Here is an 18573-nt window from a genome sequence, read left to right as displayed (position 1 = left end):
CCAAAACCTCCTTGGGTATCAAAACCTCAAAAGACTCTGTTTGAGAAAATAAGGGCAAAGAACCAGGAGGTCACAACAGAGGACTGGAGGGTAATCTCTTGAAAGGTTGTAACGAATGGCCAAACCGTTGTGATGGAAGTTTGTGAAAAATCCCTGAGGACAATGCAGGAACATGACCGGAGATTGTACACAGGGTTCTCACAAGTAACCATCAGGGTAATCACAGACAATGGAATTGACCATGGCAGTAACATGGAGACTGCAAGTGTTGCACATAATTCTGCAACACAGTAAAGGAGCAACTGCCACCCCATGTCATCTTCTGGGAAGACAGAAGATGAATGTGACCCTGATCCAGGAACCATATTTATATAAGGGCGACATTTGAGGTATGTGAGGAACTGGAGGTAGTGATTTATACTAGGGTAAAACTGAAGAACTCCAGAACATGCTTTTATGAAAACAATGGAATTTCATTTTTCCTGATGGCTGAGTTTTGTTCCAGGGACTTGTGAGTATCAGGATGTACTGCGCGAGACAGAAAGCATGTGGGAAATTGAATTGTGTGAGCAACAGTTACACCAACAGCAGTGGTGAGTACCTACTTGAATTTTTACACAAAAGCAACCTAGAAGTTCTGAACCGAGGCAGGGAAGCTACATTCAGGATGATAAGAAAGAAGGCAAGAAGTAACTGACATAACTTTTGTGTCCATTGTAATGGGCAGCTATGTCAAGAAATGGCATGTGGAATTGGAGGCATTCTTACCTGACAACATGTATATTATGTTTGGGGTCAAAATGGCTGCTATACAGACAATGGTCTACAGGAATCCTAGGAAAACAGAATGGGACTCATAAGATAGACCTTAACTCACACTTACCTGAAATCAGAACTTTGATAAGGAATCCAGTAGGGTTTCAGGAAATGTCAGATGCAGTGACTTCTGCCATTATGGCCTCTCATTTAGAAAACTGCCAAATCACCAAGAAGTGCACAGACAGCAATGTGCCTTGGTGGAACAATAACCTGGAATTGCAAAGAAGACAGTTCAACCTAGAAGAAGGAAAGGCCAAAGGGCAAAATATCAGGGGGTCCTTACCAAACACAACCTTGCAATCAAGTATGCAAATCTATTATTCCTATTACATCTGTTGGTTAAAATATAGGCAGCAGAAAGAATATGCACGGTAAAAACTGGAAATGACTGGATACCTTTAGGATCTCCTGAATCCCACACCAATGGAGGATAAATAGAGGAATGGTTGGGGAAATGCTGGTTGACTATACAATAACTTCCAGCTGCTTACATATCAATGTAACAATTAGGGTAGGGAGCAGTGGAAGAACGAACCATGACACAGTGGAGGGGACATAGCCTGGTTTACTAACAGTTTGAAAACAGATGAAGGTAATGGTTCCAGGTTATATGGGATATAGCTTAGACTAGAGCGCAGTCTCTCTAGAGAAGCTGGCCATGGTACTCCAGGGGGAAATGCCCACTATCAGGGTATGTGCGGAGAAGAATTTGCATAGGCACTACAAAGATTGTAGCATTTACATTTATTCAGACAGCGAAGCAGCTCTGATATTTTTATCTGCCCTTACACCAAGAACAAAGATCATTGCAGAACACCACAAAGTCCTTGTGAGACTAAGAGAAAGCAACAGGGTAAGTCTGCTGTCAGTATCTGACCACTCCGGAATCTGTGGCAATGAACAAGCTGATACACTGTCCAGGGTGGGTGCCACAGCTGTTTTTTGGACTGGAACCTGTCCTAACCATCACCATCACATAGGCAATGATTAAATCAAAACTATGAAACTAGATCACAAGGTATGTTGAATATAGACCATGTTTTTTAAAAAAGTTTTGTAATTGTTGTATCACACAGGAGACAGACTAAACTTACGGTAGCATTAATGACAAGCCATGGGAACTTTAAGAAAGAAACACATGCACACACACACACACACACACACACACACACACACACACACACACACACACACTTGGGTATAGAAGAAAAGCCCCTATGTTTAAGATGTATGGGAAAGGTGACAAAACCACACCACACAATCCTCCAACGCGAAGCACACAATCCCCCAAAATATTTGCATCAAGTCCTGAAGAAATTGTGTCTAATTAAGAACTAGTAAACAACCTCCTACTGACTGGCTTTACTATAAGGAATGAAATCACACTATAAGCCGGGTTTTGATGCGGGCAATAGTGTGCTATGGCCACTGTTTTTTATGTCTCTATTCATATCAAATCAAATCAGTAGTCAGGTTATTTGGGCTATAGCTGACAATGGGAGAAGTGAAGCAGACAAAATGCAGACTGTTTCCTGAAAGTACTTGTCTGTAGTGAAGCTTTATAAGCAAGTGAAACATATCTGATAAACAGTTTAGACAAGAAGAGAATAGAAGCTTTTGAAATGTGATGCTATAGAAGAATGCTGAAGGTTACATTGATATATCAGATCACTAATGGAGAAGTACAGATTAAAGTTTAGGAAAAATGAAATTTGTAGCACAGCTTGACTCAAAGAAGGAATCAGATGATAGTACACATCCTGATGTCTCAAGGAATCATAAATTTGGTGATGGAGGTTCAAAAATGAAGAGGGAGACTACAGCCAGAAGACAGTAAAAAAGGAACTAAATTGGTTCAAATGGATGTAGGCTGCAACAATTTTGTAGAGATGAGAGTCTTCCACATGCTAGACTAGCACAAAACCTGTTTACAGGGAACTGAAATGACGGCCAAGATAAAAGTTCAAAATAAAAAAACAGAAAGGGAATATAGAGACCAAAACCAAAACAAAAGGTGGAAACAAACAGACAAATAATAAAGAGATACAAAACACATGAAAGCTACGAATACAACAGAGGTAATTGTGGGAGAAAAACATAGCAAGGATGATGACAACCAAAACTTCTCTAATCATGCCCAGGTTATCTTCCAGACCCAAGTAAGTGTTAGGAAAGAGATTTCAAGTTTGGTAATAATGAAATTCTGTAACTGAAACCTATAGAAACCCACATTTGCTCGGTTGTTGTAAAAATACCATGTCCAGCAACATGTTGTACAATATGCTCTGTCCTATTATCAATGCAGCCTACCATGGATTCCTCTACTGTGCCAACCTCTTGATCTCAGAACACTTGCAACCTACGTCATCAATTATTTGTTGTATCTATTCCGATCTCCTCCTTTCTTTAGTGTTTTTACCGTCTATAGCTCTCTCTAGCTCCAAGGAAGTTATTCCCTGATATCTTAAACGTCTAATTTCCTTGTTCTTTGGTCTTGTCAGTGTTTTCCACAGGTTCATTGGCATTAGTCATCAAGTCAGTCAGGCAGCAGTAACTGACAGAGACACAAGCAGGAACAGGGAAGTAACTGCTTTTGTGACATTAAAGAGTTCCTAACCAGAAGAGAATTTTATAATATTATCTGTATGCTTTAATAGTTTAGTACCTTGAGTTTCTGCATGTAAATTTAATATCTAATAGCCACAGTTCTCACATTTTTGTTTGCATTGGAAAGTAAGCCGATTTTGCAACATCACACGTTCCTAATCAGGGGCAAATTATCTAGTTTCACATGAATGCTTCAGTAATTAGGTTTTTGAATATCTGTGTATTATTAGACACAGTTCCTGCATTTTCGTTAGGGTCTACATTAGAGTTGTGCAGCACGTGCCGATAGTCCCTTTATCTGCATAGTTTAGTTTTCCACGGTCTTTGGTATGGACAGGGACTGCATTTGTTGTGTGCGGATGCGAGCCGAGTTGGTGACACTTCGCTCTCAGCTTCAGGCTGTGATGGCTTCGGTTACACAGCTTGAAGCTGCAGTGGATGGGCACCACTGTTGTGGGCCAGCCATGGGGATCCGACGGTCATCCAGCATATCAGAGTCCTCCGATTGGTCCTCACCAGTGGCCAACCCAGTTACTGCTCGCACTGAGGTTGACTCCTCACCTGTGGTTGAGTGGGAGGTTGCCCCAGGGTGAAGCAGGTGGCAAAAGACTTCCCAGGCAGCCGCACGTAAGGCCTCCCCTGTTTGCCTGACAAACAGATTCCAGGTGCTGTCTGTGGCTGACACTGTCGCTGAGCCAGATGCTGTCGTCTTTCCTGTTTCAGAGGAAACCACTCACCCTGCAAGATTCGGGCAATCACAGAGGGTGGAGTTACTGGTAGTTGGGAGCTCCAATGTTAGGTGTGTTATGGGGACATGGCTGCCAAGAAAGGAAAGAAAACCAATGTGCACTCTGTGTGCATACCAGGTGGAGTCATTCCAGATGTGGAAAGGGTCCTCCCGGATGCCATGAAGAGCACAGGGTGCAGCCAACTGCACGTGGTTGCTCACGTCAGTACCAATGATTTGTGTCACTTTGGATCAGAATAGATTCTCTCTGGTTCTGAGCAGCTAACATAAGTGGTAGAGGCTGCCAGTCTTTCTTGCAAGGTGAAAGCAGAGCTTACCATTTGCAGCATTGTCGACAGGACCAATTGCGGACCTCTGGTACAGAGCCGAGTGGAGGGTCCAAATCAGAGGCTCAGACGGTTCTGCGACCATATAGGCTGCAGATTCCTTGACTTGTGCCAAAGGGTGGCTGGGTTTCGCGTTCCACTGAATGTGTCAGGTGTCCACTTTATGCAGGAGGCGGCTACACGGGTAGCAGGGGCTGTGTAGCGTGGACTGGGTGGTTTTTTAGGTTATATGGTCTTGGGAAAATACAAGAAGGGCTTCAGTCACATAGAGTGCAGGCCGAACACAGGAAGAACGTAGATACAGGAACCATTGGTATAACAGTTGTAAAATTGTTGTAGCTGTGTTGGGAAAGTACCAGAGCTCCAAGCGCTAATAGAAAGCACTGATGCTCAAATCGTTATGGGCACTGAAAGCTGGCTAAAGCTGGAGATAAGTTCAGCCGAAATTTTTAAAGAACCTAACTGTGTTCCTAAATTTTGGCTAGACACAGTTAGCAGTGGTGCGTTTGTTGCTGTTAGAAGTAGCTTAGCTTGTCACGAAATTGAAGTAGATAGTTCCCGTCAGTTAGTATGGGCAGAGGTCATTGCTGGCAACCGGAATAAAATAATAATTGGATCCTTTTACCAACATCCCAATTCAGATGATATAGTTACTGAAAGGTTCAAAGAAAGCTTGAGTCTGATTTCAAACATGTACACGACTCATATGATTATAGCTGGTGGTGACTTTAATCTACCCTCGATATGATGGTGAAAATACATGTTTAATTCCAGAGGTACGCATAAAATATCATCCGAAGTTGTGCTAAATGCATTCTCTGAAAATTATTTTGGGCAGTTAGTTCATGAGCCCACACAAATAGTAAACAGTTGTGAAAACACGCTTGACCTCTTAGCAACAAATAATCCTGAGTTAATAACGAGCATCAAAACTGATACAGGGATTGGTGAACACAGGGTTGTCGTAGCGAGATTGAATATTGTAATCCCAAAATCTTCCAAAAATAAAAGAAAAATATACCCATTCCAAAAAGCAGATAAAAATTCACTTGAGGCCTTCCTGAGAGACAATCTCCACTCATTCCAAAGTAATAATGCAAGTATAGACCAGATGTAGCTTGAATTCAAAGAAATAGTATCGGCAGCAATTGAGAGATTAACAAACTATGGAGCTGATCCTCCTTGGTACACTGGTAGTTGGGAGCTCCAACGTCAGGCGCGTAATGGGGCCCCTTAGGGATATGGCAGCAAGAGAGGGGAAGAAAACCAATGTGCACTCCGTGTGCATACCGGGGGGAGTCATTCCAGATGTGGAAAGGGTCCTTCCGGATGCCATGAAGGGTACAGGGTGCACCCATCTGCAGGTGGTCGCTCATGTCGGCACCAATGATGTGTGTCGCTATGGATCCGAGGAAATCCTCTCTGGCTTCCGGCGGCTATCTGATTTGGTGAAGACTGCCAGTCTCGCTAGCGGGATGAAAGCAGAGCTCACCATCTGCAGCATCGTCAACAGGACTGACTGCGGACCTTTGGTACAGAGCCAAGTGGAGGGTCTGAATCAGAGGCTGAGACGGTTCTGCGACCGTGTGGGCTGCAGATTCCTCGACTTGCGCCATAGGTTGGTGGGGTTTCGGGTTCTGCTGGATAGGTCAGGAGTCCACTACACGCAACAAACGGCTACACGGGTAGAAGGGGTTGTGTGGCATGGGCTGGGCGGTTTTTTAGGTTAGATGGCCTTGGGCAAGTACAGAAAGGGCAACAGCCTCAACGGGTGCAGGGCAAAGTCAGGACATGCGAGGAACAAGCAGCAATCGGTATTGTAATTGTAAACTGTCGAAGCTGCATTGGTAAAGTACCGGAACTTCAAGCGCTGATAGAAAGCACCGAAGCCGAAATCGTTATAGGTACAGAAAGCTGGTTGAAGCCAGAGATAAATTCTGCCGAAATTTTTACAAAGGTACAGACGGTGTTTAGAAAGGATAGATTGCATGCAAACGGTGGCGGAGTGTTCGTCGCTGTTAGTAGTAGTTTATCCTGTAGTGAAATAGAAGTGGATAGTTCCTCGACTTGCGCCATAGGTTGGTGGGGTTTCGGGTTCTGCTGGATAGGTCAGGAGTCCACTACACGCAACAAACGGCTACACGGGTAGAAGGGGTTGTGTGGCATGGGCTGGGCGGTTTTTTAGGTTAGATGGCCTTGGGCAAGTACAGAAAGGGCAACAGCCTCAACGGGTGCAGGGCAAAGTCAGGACATGCGAGGAACAAGCAGCAATCGGTATTGTAATTGTAAACTGTCGAAGCTGCATTGGTAAAGTACCGGAACTTCAAGCGCTGATAGAAAGCACCGAAGCCGAAATCGTTATAGGTACAGAAAGCTGGTTGAAGCCAGAGATAAATTCTGCCGAAATTTTTACAAAGGTACAGACGGTGTTTAGAAAGGATAGATTGCATGCAAACGGTGGCGGAGTGTTCGTCGCTGTTAGTAGTAGTTTATCCTGTAGTGAAATAGAAGTGGATAGTTCCTGTGAATTATTATGGGTGGAGGTTACACTCAACAACCGAGCTAGGTTAATAATTGGCTCCTTTTACCGACCTCCCGACTCAGCAGCATTATTGGCAGAACAACTGAGAGAAAATTTGGAATACATTTCACATAAATTTTCTCAGCATGTTATAGTCTTAGGTGGAGATTTCAATTTACCAGATATAGACTGGGACACTCAGATGTTTAGGACGGGTGGTAGGGACAGAGCATTGAGTGACATTATACTGAGTGCACCATCCGAAAATTACCTCGAGCAATTAAACAGAGAACCAACTCGTGGAGATAACATCTTGGACCTACTGATAACAAACAGACCCGAACTTTTCGACTCTGTATGTACAGAACAGGGAATCAGTGATCATAAGGCCGTTGCAGCATCCCTGAATATGGAAGTTAGTAGGAATATAAAAAAAGGGAGGAAGGTTTATCTGTTTAGCGAGAGTAATAGAAGGCAGATTTCAGACTACCTAACAGATCAAAACGAAAATTTCTGTTCCGACACTGACAATGTTGAGTGTTTATGGAAAAAGTTGAAGGCAATCGTAAAATTCGTTTTAGACATGTACGTGCCGAGTAAAACTGTGAGGGACGGGAAAAACCCACCGTGATACAACAACAAAGTTAGGAAACTACTGCGAAAGCAAAGAGAGCTTCACTCTAAGTTTAAACACAGCCAAAACCTCTCAGACAAACAGAAGCTAAACGATGTCAAAGTTAGCGTAAGGAGGGCTATGCGTGAAGCGTTCAGTGAATTCGAAAGTAAAATTCTATGTACCGACTTGACATAAAATCCTAGGAAGTTCTGGTCTTACGTTAAATCAGTAAGTGGCTCGAAACAGCATATCCAGACACTCCGGGATGATGATGGCATTGAAACAGAGGATGACACGTGTAAAGCTGAAATACTAAACACCTTTTTCCAAAGCTGTTTCACAGAGGAAGACCGCACTGCAGTCCCTTTTCTAAATTCTCGCACAAACGAAAAAATGGCTGACATCGAAATAAGTGTCCGAGGAATAGAAAAGCAACAGGAATCACTCAACAGAGGAAAGTCCACGGGACCTGACGGGATACCAATTCGATTCTACACAGAGTATGCGAAAGAACTTGCCCCCCTTCTAACAGCCGTGTACCGCAAGTCTCTAGAGCAACGGAAGGTTCCAAATGATTGGAAAAGAGCACAGGTAGTCCCAGTCTTCAAGAAGGGTCGTCGAGCAGATGCGCAAAACTATAGACCTATATCTCTGACGTCTATGTGTTGTCGAATTTTAGAACATGTTTTTTGCTCGAGTAGCATGTCGTTTTTGGAAACCCAGAATCTACTATGTAGGAATCAACATGGATTCCGGAAACAGCGATCGTGTGAGACCCAACTCGCTTTATTTGTTCATGAGACCCAGAAAATATTAGATACAGGCTCCCAGGTAGATGCTATTTTTCTTGACTTCCGGAAGGCGCTCGATACAGTTCCGCACTGTCGCCTGATAAAGTAAGAGCCTACGGAATATCAGACCAGCTGTGTGGCTGGATTGAAGAGTTTTTAGCAAACAGAACACAGCATGTTGTTATCAATGGAGAGACGTCTACAAACGTTAAAGTAACCTCTGGCGTGCCACAGGGGAGTGTTATGGGACCATTGCTTTTCACAATATATATAAATGACCTAGTAGATAGTGTCGGAAGTCCCATGCGGCTTTTCGCGGATGATGCTGTAGTATACAGAGAAGTTGCAGCATTAGAAAATTGTAACGAAATGCAGGAAGATCTGCAGCGGATAGGCACTTGGTGCAGGGAGTGGCAACTGACCCTTAACAAAAACAAATGTAATGTATTGCGAATACATAGAAAGAAGGATCCTTTATTGTATGATTATATGATAGCGGAACAAACACTGGTAGCAGTTACTTCTGTAAAATATCTGGGAGTATGCGTGCGGAACGATTTGAAGTGGAATGGTCATATAAAATTAATTGTTGGTAAGGCGGGTACCAGGTTGAGATTCATTGGGAGAGTCCTTAGAAAATGTAGTCCATCAACAAAGGAGGTGGCATACAAAACACTCGTTCGACCTAAACTTGAGTATTGCTCATCAGTGTGGGATCCGTACCAGATCGGGTTGACAGAGGAGATAGAGAAGATCCAAAGAAGAGCGGCACGTTTCGTCACAGGGTTATTTGGCAACCGTGATAGCGTTACGGAGATGTTTAACAAACTCAAGTGGCAGACTCAGCAAGAGAGGCGCTCTGCATCGCGGTGTAGCTTGCTCGCCAGGTTTCGAGAGGGTGCGTTTCTGGATGAGGTATTGAATATATTGCTTCCCCCTACTTATACCTCCCGAGGAGATCACGAATGTAAAATTAGAGAGATTAGAGTGCACACGGAGGCTTTCAGACAGTTGTTCTTCCCGCGAACCATACGCGACTGGAACAGGAAAGGGAGGTAATGACAGTGGCACGTAAAGTGCCCTCTGCCACACACTGTTGGGTGGCTTGCGGAGTATAAATGTAGATGTAGATGTAAAACGGGTTAGAACACTGTTGCAGAAACAAAGAAACAAACATACCAAATTTAAACAGACGCAAAATCCCCAAGATTGGCGATCTTTTACAGAATCTCGAAATTTAGCACGGACTTCAATGCGAGATGCTTATAACAGTTTCTACAATGAAACTTTGTCTCAAAACCCGGCAGAAAATACAAAGAGATTCTGGTTGTATGTGAAGTATGTTAGTGGCAAGAAACAATCAATGCCTTCTCTGCGTGATAGCAATGGAGATACTATCGAAGACAGTGCTGCCATGGCAGAGTTATTAAACACAGCCTTTTGAAATGCCTTCACAAAAGAAAACGAAGTAAATATTCCAGAATTCGAATCGAGAACAGCTGCCAACATGAGTAACTAGAAGTAAATATCCTCGGAGAAGTGAAGCAACTTAAATCACTTAATAAAAGCAAGTCTTCTGGTCCAGGTTGCATACCAATTAGGTTCCTTTAGGAGTATGCTGATGCATTAGCTCCATACTTAACAATCATATACAACCGTTTGCTCGACAAAAGATCCATAGCCAAAGACTGGAAAGTTGCACAGATCACACTAATATTCAAGAAAGGTAGTAGGAGTAATCCACTAAATTACAGGCCCATATCATTAACGTCGGTATGCAGCACGATTTTGGAACATATATTGTGTTCAAACATTATCAATTACCTCAAAGAAAACTGTGTATTGTCACACAGTCAACATGGGTTTAGAGAACATCGTTCCTGTGAAACACAACTAGCTCTTTATTCACATGATGTGTTGAGTGCTACTGATAACGGATTTCAGATCGATTCTCGATTTCTGGAAGGCTTTTAACACTGTACCACACAAGTGGCTTGTAGTGAAATTGCACGCTTATGGAATATTGTCTCAGTTATGTGACTGGATTTGTGATTTCCTGTCAGAGAGGTCACAGTTTGTAGTAATTGACGGAAAGTTATCGAGTAAAACAGAAGTGATTTCTGGCGTTCCCCAAGGTAGTGTTAAGGGCCATTTGCTTTTCCTTATGTATATAAACGATTTGGGAGACAACCTGAGCAGCCGTCTTAGGTTGTTTGCAGATGATGCTGTCGCTTATCGACTACTAAAGCCATCAGAAGATCAAAACAAACTGCAAAACGATTTAGAAAAGATATCTAAATGGTGCAAAAATTGGCAGTTGACCCTAAATAACGAAGTGTGAGGTCATCCACATGAGTGCTAAAAGGAATCCATTAAGCTTCGGTTATACGGTGAATCAGTCTTATCTAAATGCCGTAAATTCAACTAAATACCTAGGTATTAAAATTACGAACAGCTTAAATTGGAAGGAACAAACAGAAAATGTTGTGAGGAAGGCAAACCAAAAACTGCATTTTATTGGCAGGGCACTTAGAAAATGTAACAGATCTACTAAGGAGACTGCTTACACTACACTTGTCTGTCCTCTTTTAGAATACTGCTGCACGTTGTGGGATCCTTATCAGATAGGACTGACGGAGTACATCGAAAAAATTCAGGGAAGGGCAGCACATTTTGTATTATTGCAAAATATGGGAGAGAGTGCCACAGAAATGATACAGGATTTGGGCTGGACATCATTAAAAGAAAGGCGTTTTTCGTTGCGATGGAATCTTCTCACTAAATTCCAATCACCAACTTTTTCCTCCGAATGCGAAAATATTTTGTTGAAACTGACCTACATAGGGAGAAATTATCACCACGATAAAATAAGGGAAATCAGAGCTCGTACAGTAAGATATAGGTATTTGTTCTTTGCGTGTGCTATACGAGATTTGAATAATAGAGAATTGTGAAGGTGGTTCGATGAACCCTCTGCTAGGCACTTATGTGATTTGCAGAGTATCCATGTAGATGTAGAATGCTTTTTAAAAAGTTAAAGAAAAAAGGTTCTGCTTAAATGTCAGTTATGTAAATTATTAAAACTCTTAACTTACCTGTGAGATGAACATCTCTTCTCTTTTAATTTGTGGGGTATTTCTACCACCTTGTTCATTTACTTGAGGTCTAGGGTCACATATACCATTTGCTGTGCCCTGGTTTATTCTGCACGACTTCCCTGATCTACAAGAAAGAAAATTTATTATAATCCCAGAAATCAATGAAGTACGGACTTGTTAAAATATCAAAAAACTAATTGGGAATTGTTATGACAAGAAAACATGTATGATTTATTCTATTTTACAATAAGTATTGTACCACACTAATACAAGTAATAAGATGAGAAAGATAAATAAGGGTCCATGTCATGCATAAAATTAACTGAATATGGGAAACATTTACATCCACAACTAGGACTAGGAAATCAGAAAAAAATACGATTTCAATATTACAGAAAATATAGTGATTAAAAAGAAACCAATTACAACAGGTGTTCCCGTCACATTTTTTACTATTAATATAACGTATTATGCGGTTTGGAGTTTCACACTGAGATAGAAAGGTTTTCTGATTGATATATTTCATTTTAAAGTTGTTCTGGGATACTGCATACTGCAGGCCACAACCACAAACACTGCACCACTCAGTTCAAATAATTTGTGTCCATGACAATGATTTCCAGAATAAGATTTACTGACTCATCATCGCACAGTCTAAACCGCTAAGGACAGAAACCCGAAATTTGGAGAGGGTATTGATCTTATACCGATTGATCTTATACTTTAGGTAGGGATTTTTTGAAATGTCACCCCTAAGATGGTGAAACAGGGTATGAAAGTTTTTTTTTCCAAATGTCTCGTTACTAAAGTAATTTTGAAGCTAGAACTATGAAAATTGGTATTTGGTTTCTCAGTCACAAATAAACAAATATATGTTTCAGCATTTTTGGAATTTAAACCACTAATGGGGTAAAATAGTGAATGAAAGTTTTTTTTTTTTAAATAAATTATTATTAAAGTACTATTGAAACATTTTTAAAGCTGTATCTATAAAAATTGGTATTGGAGTTCTGAGTTGAAAATTGAAGAAAACTATTTGTTTGAGTGTTCTTGGGAACATCAACCCCTAAAATGGTGAAATAGAGGATAAAAATCAATATGGAAATATTTCATTGCACAAGTATTTTGACACTAAGTTTATGAAAATTTGTATTTAGCCTGTCTATTAGAAATAAAAAAAAGTGTTTCACTCGTTTTGGAAATTCAAACCTAAGGGTGTGAAATGGGGGCGAAAAGTTTTACAAAAACATTTCATTGTGATAGCATTTTTGAAGCTAAATCTGTGAAAATTTGTATTTGGCTTCTCCATTAGAAATCTAAAAAAATGTGTTTCACTGTTTTTGGAAATTCAGCCCCTAATGTGATGAAAATTTTAAGAACATATTTCATTATATTAAAAATTTTAATAGTTAAATCTATGGAAACTGCTGTTTCATTTCTTGGTTAGATATAAAGAAACAGGAGAGGAAAGTTTCTAGGAAATGTCACCACAAGAGCGCAAAAGGCACAATTAACAAAGACTTTGGACTCCCACTACCAGAATCACTTTTTGGTCAGAAGTACATTCAGAGAAGACCATTCTTATATGGCCTTAATTAGAATGTGTTGTAATTTGTGAACAACATAAAATTTGACTACAGAATAAAAAAAAAAAAAAAAAAAAAAAAAAAAAAAAATCTTTGTACACCATACAGTGTACGAGAGCAAAGAAGTGGGTGCTAAGCTAGTATTACATATACAGGGTGTCTTCGAAAAACGCCAACGAGTCTTAGGGACCGGTCCTTCACAATAAAACAAGAAAAAATGTAGACTCTAAAACACATACCTTCCAAGAGCTATGAGCACTTTTTCAGTACAAGAGATGCGTTTCACATTAGCAAAGATGAACAAGTGCTCACAGATCTTAAGGTGCGCATTTTGGAGCCCATGTTTTCTAGGCTTTTTTTCTTGTTTTGGTATACGGAACCTGTCTCAAAAGCTGGTTGCGGATTTATTTTCATTTTTATTATTATTATTATTATTTTTTTTTTTTTGGGGGGGGGGGATATAACAAACTACATGCATTCTATGGCATCAGAAGTCTCCCTAAGGATCCACAGTAACTTGATGTGATGCTAGAGGGCAGTCCCTTCCAGGAGAACGAAGCGTGAAGATAAAGCACAGTGTGAGTTGAGCAGTCATTCAGGATGGATGTTACCCAGCTTGACGAGCACTCTCATATAAAGATTGCATATCACCGTGGAAGGAATGCGTGACAATGCCACAAGGAGCTTGTGGAAACGATAGGAAATTCTGCTCTACTGTACTGAACAGTTGCTCGGTGGGTAGATGCATTCACGGGTGGTAGAGCTGCAATGCCTGACATGCACCGATCCAGGCAGCCTGTCAGTGTGCACATAAATTATGCTTGTATTCAGATGATCCAATGGTTGGAGAATGTTGCTGTAGGAATTACAGTGCAATACTGGTATTGAGAATACAACAATCTACACCTGTGTAAAGTTGCTGCAAAATGGGTGCCTCATGCACTAAGTGAAGTGGAAAAGTGGACACAATATTAAACTTGTGGCGGGCATCTAGTGCATTATGAGAAGGACGGAGGCAATATGCTTGCAAGAATCATAGTCACAGATTGATTTGGGCCAGGGCCTACGAGCCGGAACTGAAATGCCAGTCTGCAGAATGGCGTCATTCAGATTTGCCATGCAGGCAGAAATTTCATTACAATCCCTCATTTGTCAAGTTAATGTTCATTATGGCCTATGATATTAGAGAAGTGATTATGTGACATTTCATCCTATATGGACAACCTGATAATGCATTGTACTACTGTCGCACTTTCCTGGAATGACAACTACAATGGGCTATTTGGGAGAAACGTCCCGAGTGTCTACGTGATGCATTAATTCTTCAGGACAATGTGGAAGACCATAAGGCAGCATGCGCACAGAATCTACTCATGCAGTGGGGGTGTGAAGTACTGGAGCAGCCTCCATATTCACCAGACTTATCATCTTGCAATGATGACTTCATACCAAAAGAGAGAGAGAGAGAGAGAGAGAGAGAGAGAGAGAGAGATTGATGGCTTTCACAATTATGTCAGCGCGGAAGTACATTACATCCAAACTCCTGTAGGAATCAAAGTGAACTGGCAGCACGAGGAGAATGGGATGCATATGACAGGATGTGAATTTGGGCGGATGGGAAGCATGCCAGGAGAGCCGAGGTGGTCAAGGCGACCATTTGTGTTGTGCAGGAAATAGGGGTTTGAGTTCTTGTCCAGCATAAACATTTACCTGTCATCTTTGGTTTACTTCAAAGCCTGAATGTGGTTGTTGTCACTGGTGTCTCTCAATCCACATGACTAACGAATGAGAAGCAGATCTCCAAAAAACAGGTGCACACTCAGTGTAATGAAGTTGGCTGCATAAATTATCATACAGGTAGTAAATTAAGACATTTCTAAAAATCACTAGGTAGAAGTGCTCAAAAGATTGGCAGTTTTATTTCAAGACATTATGGTATTGACTAAATGCAGAAAGCAAGTTGGTAACTTCTGACATAAATAACGAAAATTACGTTCTATCGAAAGTATATTTTGTATTCAGACACACATTCATGATGCCTTTGTCATAGGGGCCACATGGCAGGTCATTTCTCAACTTGCAATACACCATTTGAATTGCAATATAAGGCTACCCAATATCTTTGGCAGCTTATATGAAGCATCTGACAGTACCATGGGCAGTATCCATTAACAGGCACTGAAATCTTATGGTATTATGCATGTAGTTTGCGATTGGCTGGTATCCAACCCACATAGCAAAAAAGTTTTATTTTTAGTAGTACCTTTTGTGGGCTGGTTAGTTACATCAACTACCTTTCAGTCTATTCATAGCACATGCCTAATTCCAACGTTTTTGGAGCAGCTATTTGATGTGTACAATAGCTTGCACTATCTCACTGACCTTGCTACCGCCGTGGCAGGTCTAACGGATCACCAGATGAATGTTCAACAACTGCTCACCTAACAACAGATGTGAATACATATCAAATAGTATAGGGACAGTCCTTTTTCTTTCCCTAGGGAAAACTGTAGTGTGGGCACACAAAGTGAAAGAAATACAATTTCTCCTCAAAATACTCTATTATTTGCACAGTGTTACATTTTTTGCACCACAGGGCAAGATGGTGTAAACTAACTAAATCTTACTGTACATGTATGTTAGTCTTGCTTTTTTATCATTATAGGCAGAGCACAAGCTTGGGGGATGAAACTGGATAACACTTGTTACTATCAAAGACAGAGAAAAGAAATCAAACTAATCACTGTAGCCACTGTAATCAACTCAGGAAAACCTCAGATAACATTAATCAGTATGCCCATGCAGATTTGGTACAGATGCTAGGGTGTGAGAAGGCCAATATGTGAAGTGCTGCCCACTTCAGCATCAGTGCTTTATTCATTACACATGGGTTATTGATTCTTCCTTGTGACTGGCATCTCCTTGTATGATCTCAGACCAGTCCTTTACTACCATACTATTTGCGAGTACTCTGGGAGAACAAGAATTGTAGTGTAACAGATATGCTCCTGTTAAATAAATTTTTATAACACGGCTTACTATATAGTGGTATCACATCCGATCAAGAAGCAAGCTTCAAAAAATAGAAATGTATATTGGATTTCACTACTGAAGTTTCAAGAACTGTTCCACTAATCTAATCATGAAGCGAGTGAGCAATAGCATTCACTCAAGCTTTAGCAGTACGGTCAATGTTGGTGGGTCTTGAGAAAGGCTATAAGGTGTCAATATCAAACTGCTGGTAGGTAGGCCTAGTTTGTGCTTTCTGTTGAAGTTGTAATCAATCAAATAATTTGAAACAAGCTTCCTTTAAGTTTGTGTGTCCTCTGAAAGAATCCATTCTGGTGTTTTTTTGGTGCATGAATTGACTCAATAAGGTAGTGCTACTTTGCGTTTCAGGTTTTGTACCTGAGGGAACATTCTGTCAACTGTCAAGGGCCATCAAGCACAAAAGTTCGAAAGGGATGATGTTCATTAACATGGACATTATTTCAAGTAAAGTTACATAAAAATGTTTATGCTGATAAGCCAAAACGTTATGACAACTGCCCACCATGTAATTGGATGCTGCCTAGTGGTGGTGTGTGCATGTGACGTGGTAACAAGAGTATGTAAGCAGAGCAGACACAACCAAGGTATCGCCCTAGCAAAGATACATGCTACAAATATGAAAATCCACTGAGAAAAGCAACTATAACAAAGGGCACATTATTATTACACACCGCCTATGAATGAGTATCTCAAAAATGGTAACCTGGTTGAATGTTCACATGCTACTACTGTAATATCTACAGAAAGAGAGGTTATGATTTGGCATGGCCAGTGCCCCACCAATTTTTCAATGGTTTCTCAAAGAACTCATGAGGTCTGTGCATGGCTGTACCAACTATATTGATGATATTGTAGCAGTTTGGAAAAGTGCCGCTTCTTTCAGTCTTCTATGATTTATCTTGGGTTCATGGTCTCTAGTGCTGGTATCAAACCTCAACATCAGAATGTCTCTGTCATCGTGGCTCTTCCACGTCCTACATCAGTCAAGGAACTGTCTTGTTACATAAGGGGATGTCTTTCAAGTGGTTGCAGGTGTGTGAAATGGTGTTTGCCAAACTCAAGTCTATGTTACAATCAGCAACTTGCCTCATAACCTATCAACAGGGTCAACATTTAGTATCAGCAACAGATGTGTCCCAGAATGGCCTGGGGACAGTGTTAGGTCATAAACATTCTGATGGCACCAAGCGGCCTACTGCATACGCATCGAAGATGCTTAATTCGACTCAGATTAGATATTCACAAATAGAGAAAGAAGCTCTCGCCATTGTTTATGCCTTAAAAAACTTTCATGTTTTCCTGTATGGGGTAGAATTCCATCTCATCATTGAACATGAGCCGTTAGTAATGATGAATTCTCTCGGTCACCCTGGCAGCCCTGTAAAAAAAAATTTCTATCAAAGGATTTCTGGCAATGCTGGTCTCTGATAACAGCCCTCAGTTTGTGTCACAAGAGTTTGCCTACTTCTGCAACACCTGTGGTATTCACATTTTTGCCCTGCCCTTCCACCTGCAGTTCAACGGTGAGACCGAAATGTTCGTTAGAAGAATCAAAATGCAAACGAAAAAATATGTGACTTGGTCCCTGTACGACATTGCCTTGGATCAATTTCTGTCCTCCTATCAGTTCCTATCGCTTCACACCATTCGGCGACAACAGACCTGCCGAACTGCTCCTTGGGTGCCAATCCCGGACACTCCTGCAAGCTCCTGTGGCTCAGCCAGGGATGCTGACCCATGCAGCCGTCATCCTGTTTTCAGCCCGGGGTGGCTGTCTGGGCATGTGAGTTTGGTTGTCACCCAGAATGGATTCCCGCCATTATCTCCTGTTACTCACAGCTGCCGTCTGCTATGGCCATATGGAGGAGGGCCTCTGTGCATGTCATTATGACCAATTGCACCTGTGTGTGGATGACTGGACATCCCCAACCAGGACACTGATGTTGCCACACCAGTCTGCGTCACTTGATGGATTATAGGATGCGGATGGGTCCCTGCCGCATTATATGAAAGGCCCCCTTGACTGGTGGATGAACCTGGTGCAGCTTCTCCAATATCGCTACCAGTATCGATGCAGCCGCCGTCCACACTGGAGTCACCTTCTCTGCTTCAGCCACCAAATGAGGGGGCACCACCACCATCAGGCCCTGGACCTGACATGGATATGGAGCTCGCACCGATGTCACCCATCCTACCATACGGGTTGACAAAGGATGGTGGACTGCACTGCTGCCTTCACCCCAAGCACTTCAAACCACACGCCCCAGTATCAGCACATCATCTCAGTCACAGCCTCGTGGAGGAAGATGCCACGGACATCTTGTGAATCTGAGCTGCTCCCCAAAGGAAGAGGAATGAAGTAATGCCAACAGGTGTTGTTGATATACCTCGATGGGGACAGCCAAAAATG

The 18573-nt window shown here is 41.6% G+C and overlaps 1 protein-coding gene across 6 annotated transcripts in view; it reads right to left on the bottom strand.

Moving 5' to 3' along the window:
• Positions 1-18573, bottom strand: part of LOC126237238 (gastrula zinc finger protein XlCGF7.1-like) — a 103329-nt gene that overhangs the window by 70624 nt on the left and 14132 nt on the right. For all 6 annotated transcript variants that reach the window (XM_049947136.1, XM_049947137.1, XM_049947139.1 and 3 more), the window contains exon 2: positions 11524-11650. In XM_049947136.1, the coding sequence (XP_049803093.1) occupies positions 11524-11650 (127 nt within the window). The remainder of the gene's footprint in view (positions 1-11523; positions 11651-18573) is intronic.

Source organism: Schistocerca nitens, chromosome 2 (assembly GCF_023898315.1).
Source record: "Schistocerca nitens isolate TAMUIC-IGC-003100 chromosome 2, iqSchNite1.1, whole genome shotgun sequence".
Classification (NCBI taxonomy): domain Eukaryota; kingdom Metazoa; phylum Arthropoda; class Insecta; order Orthoptera; family Acrididae; genus Schistocerca; species Schistocerca nitens.
Note: the sequence above shows the minus strand (reverse complement) of the source record. Positions and strands in the feature narration are given on the sequence as shown.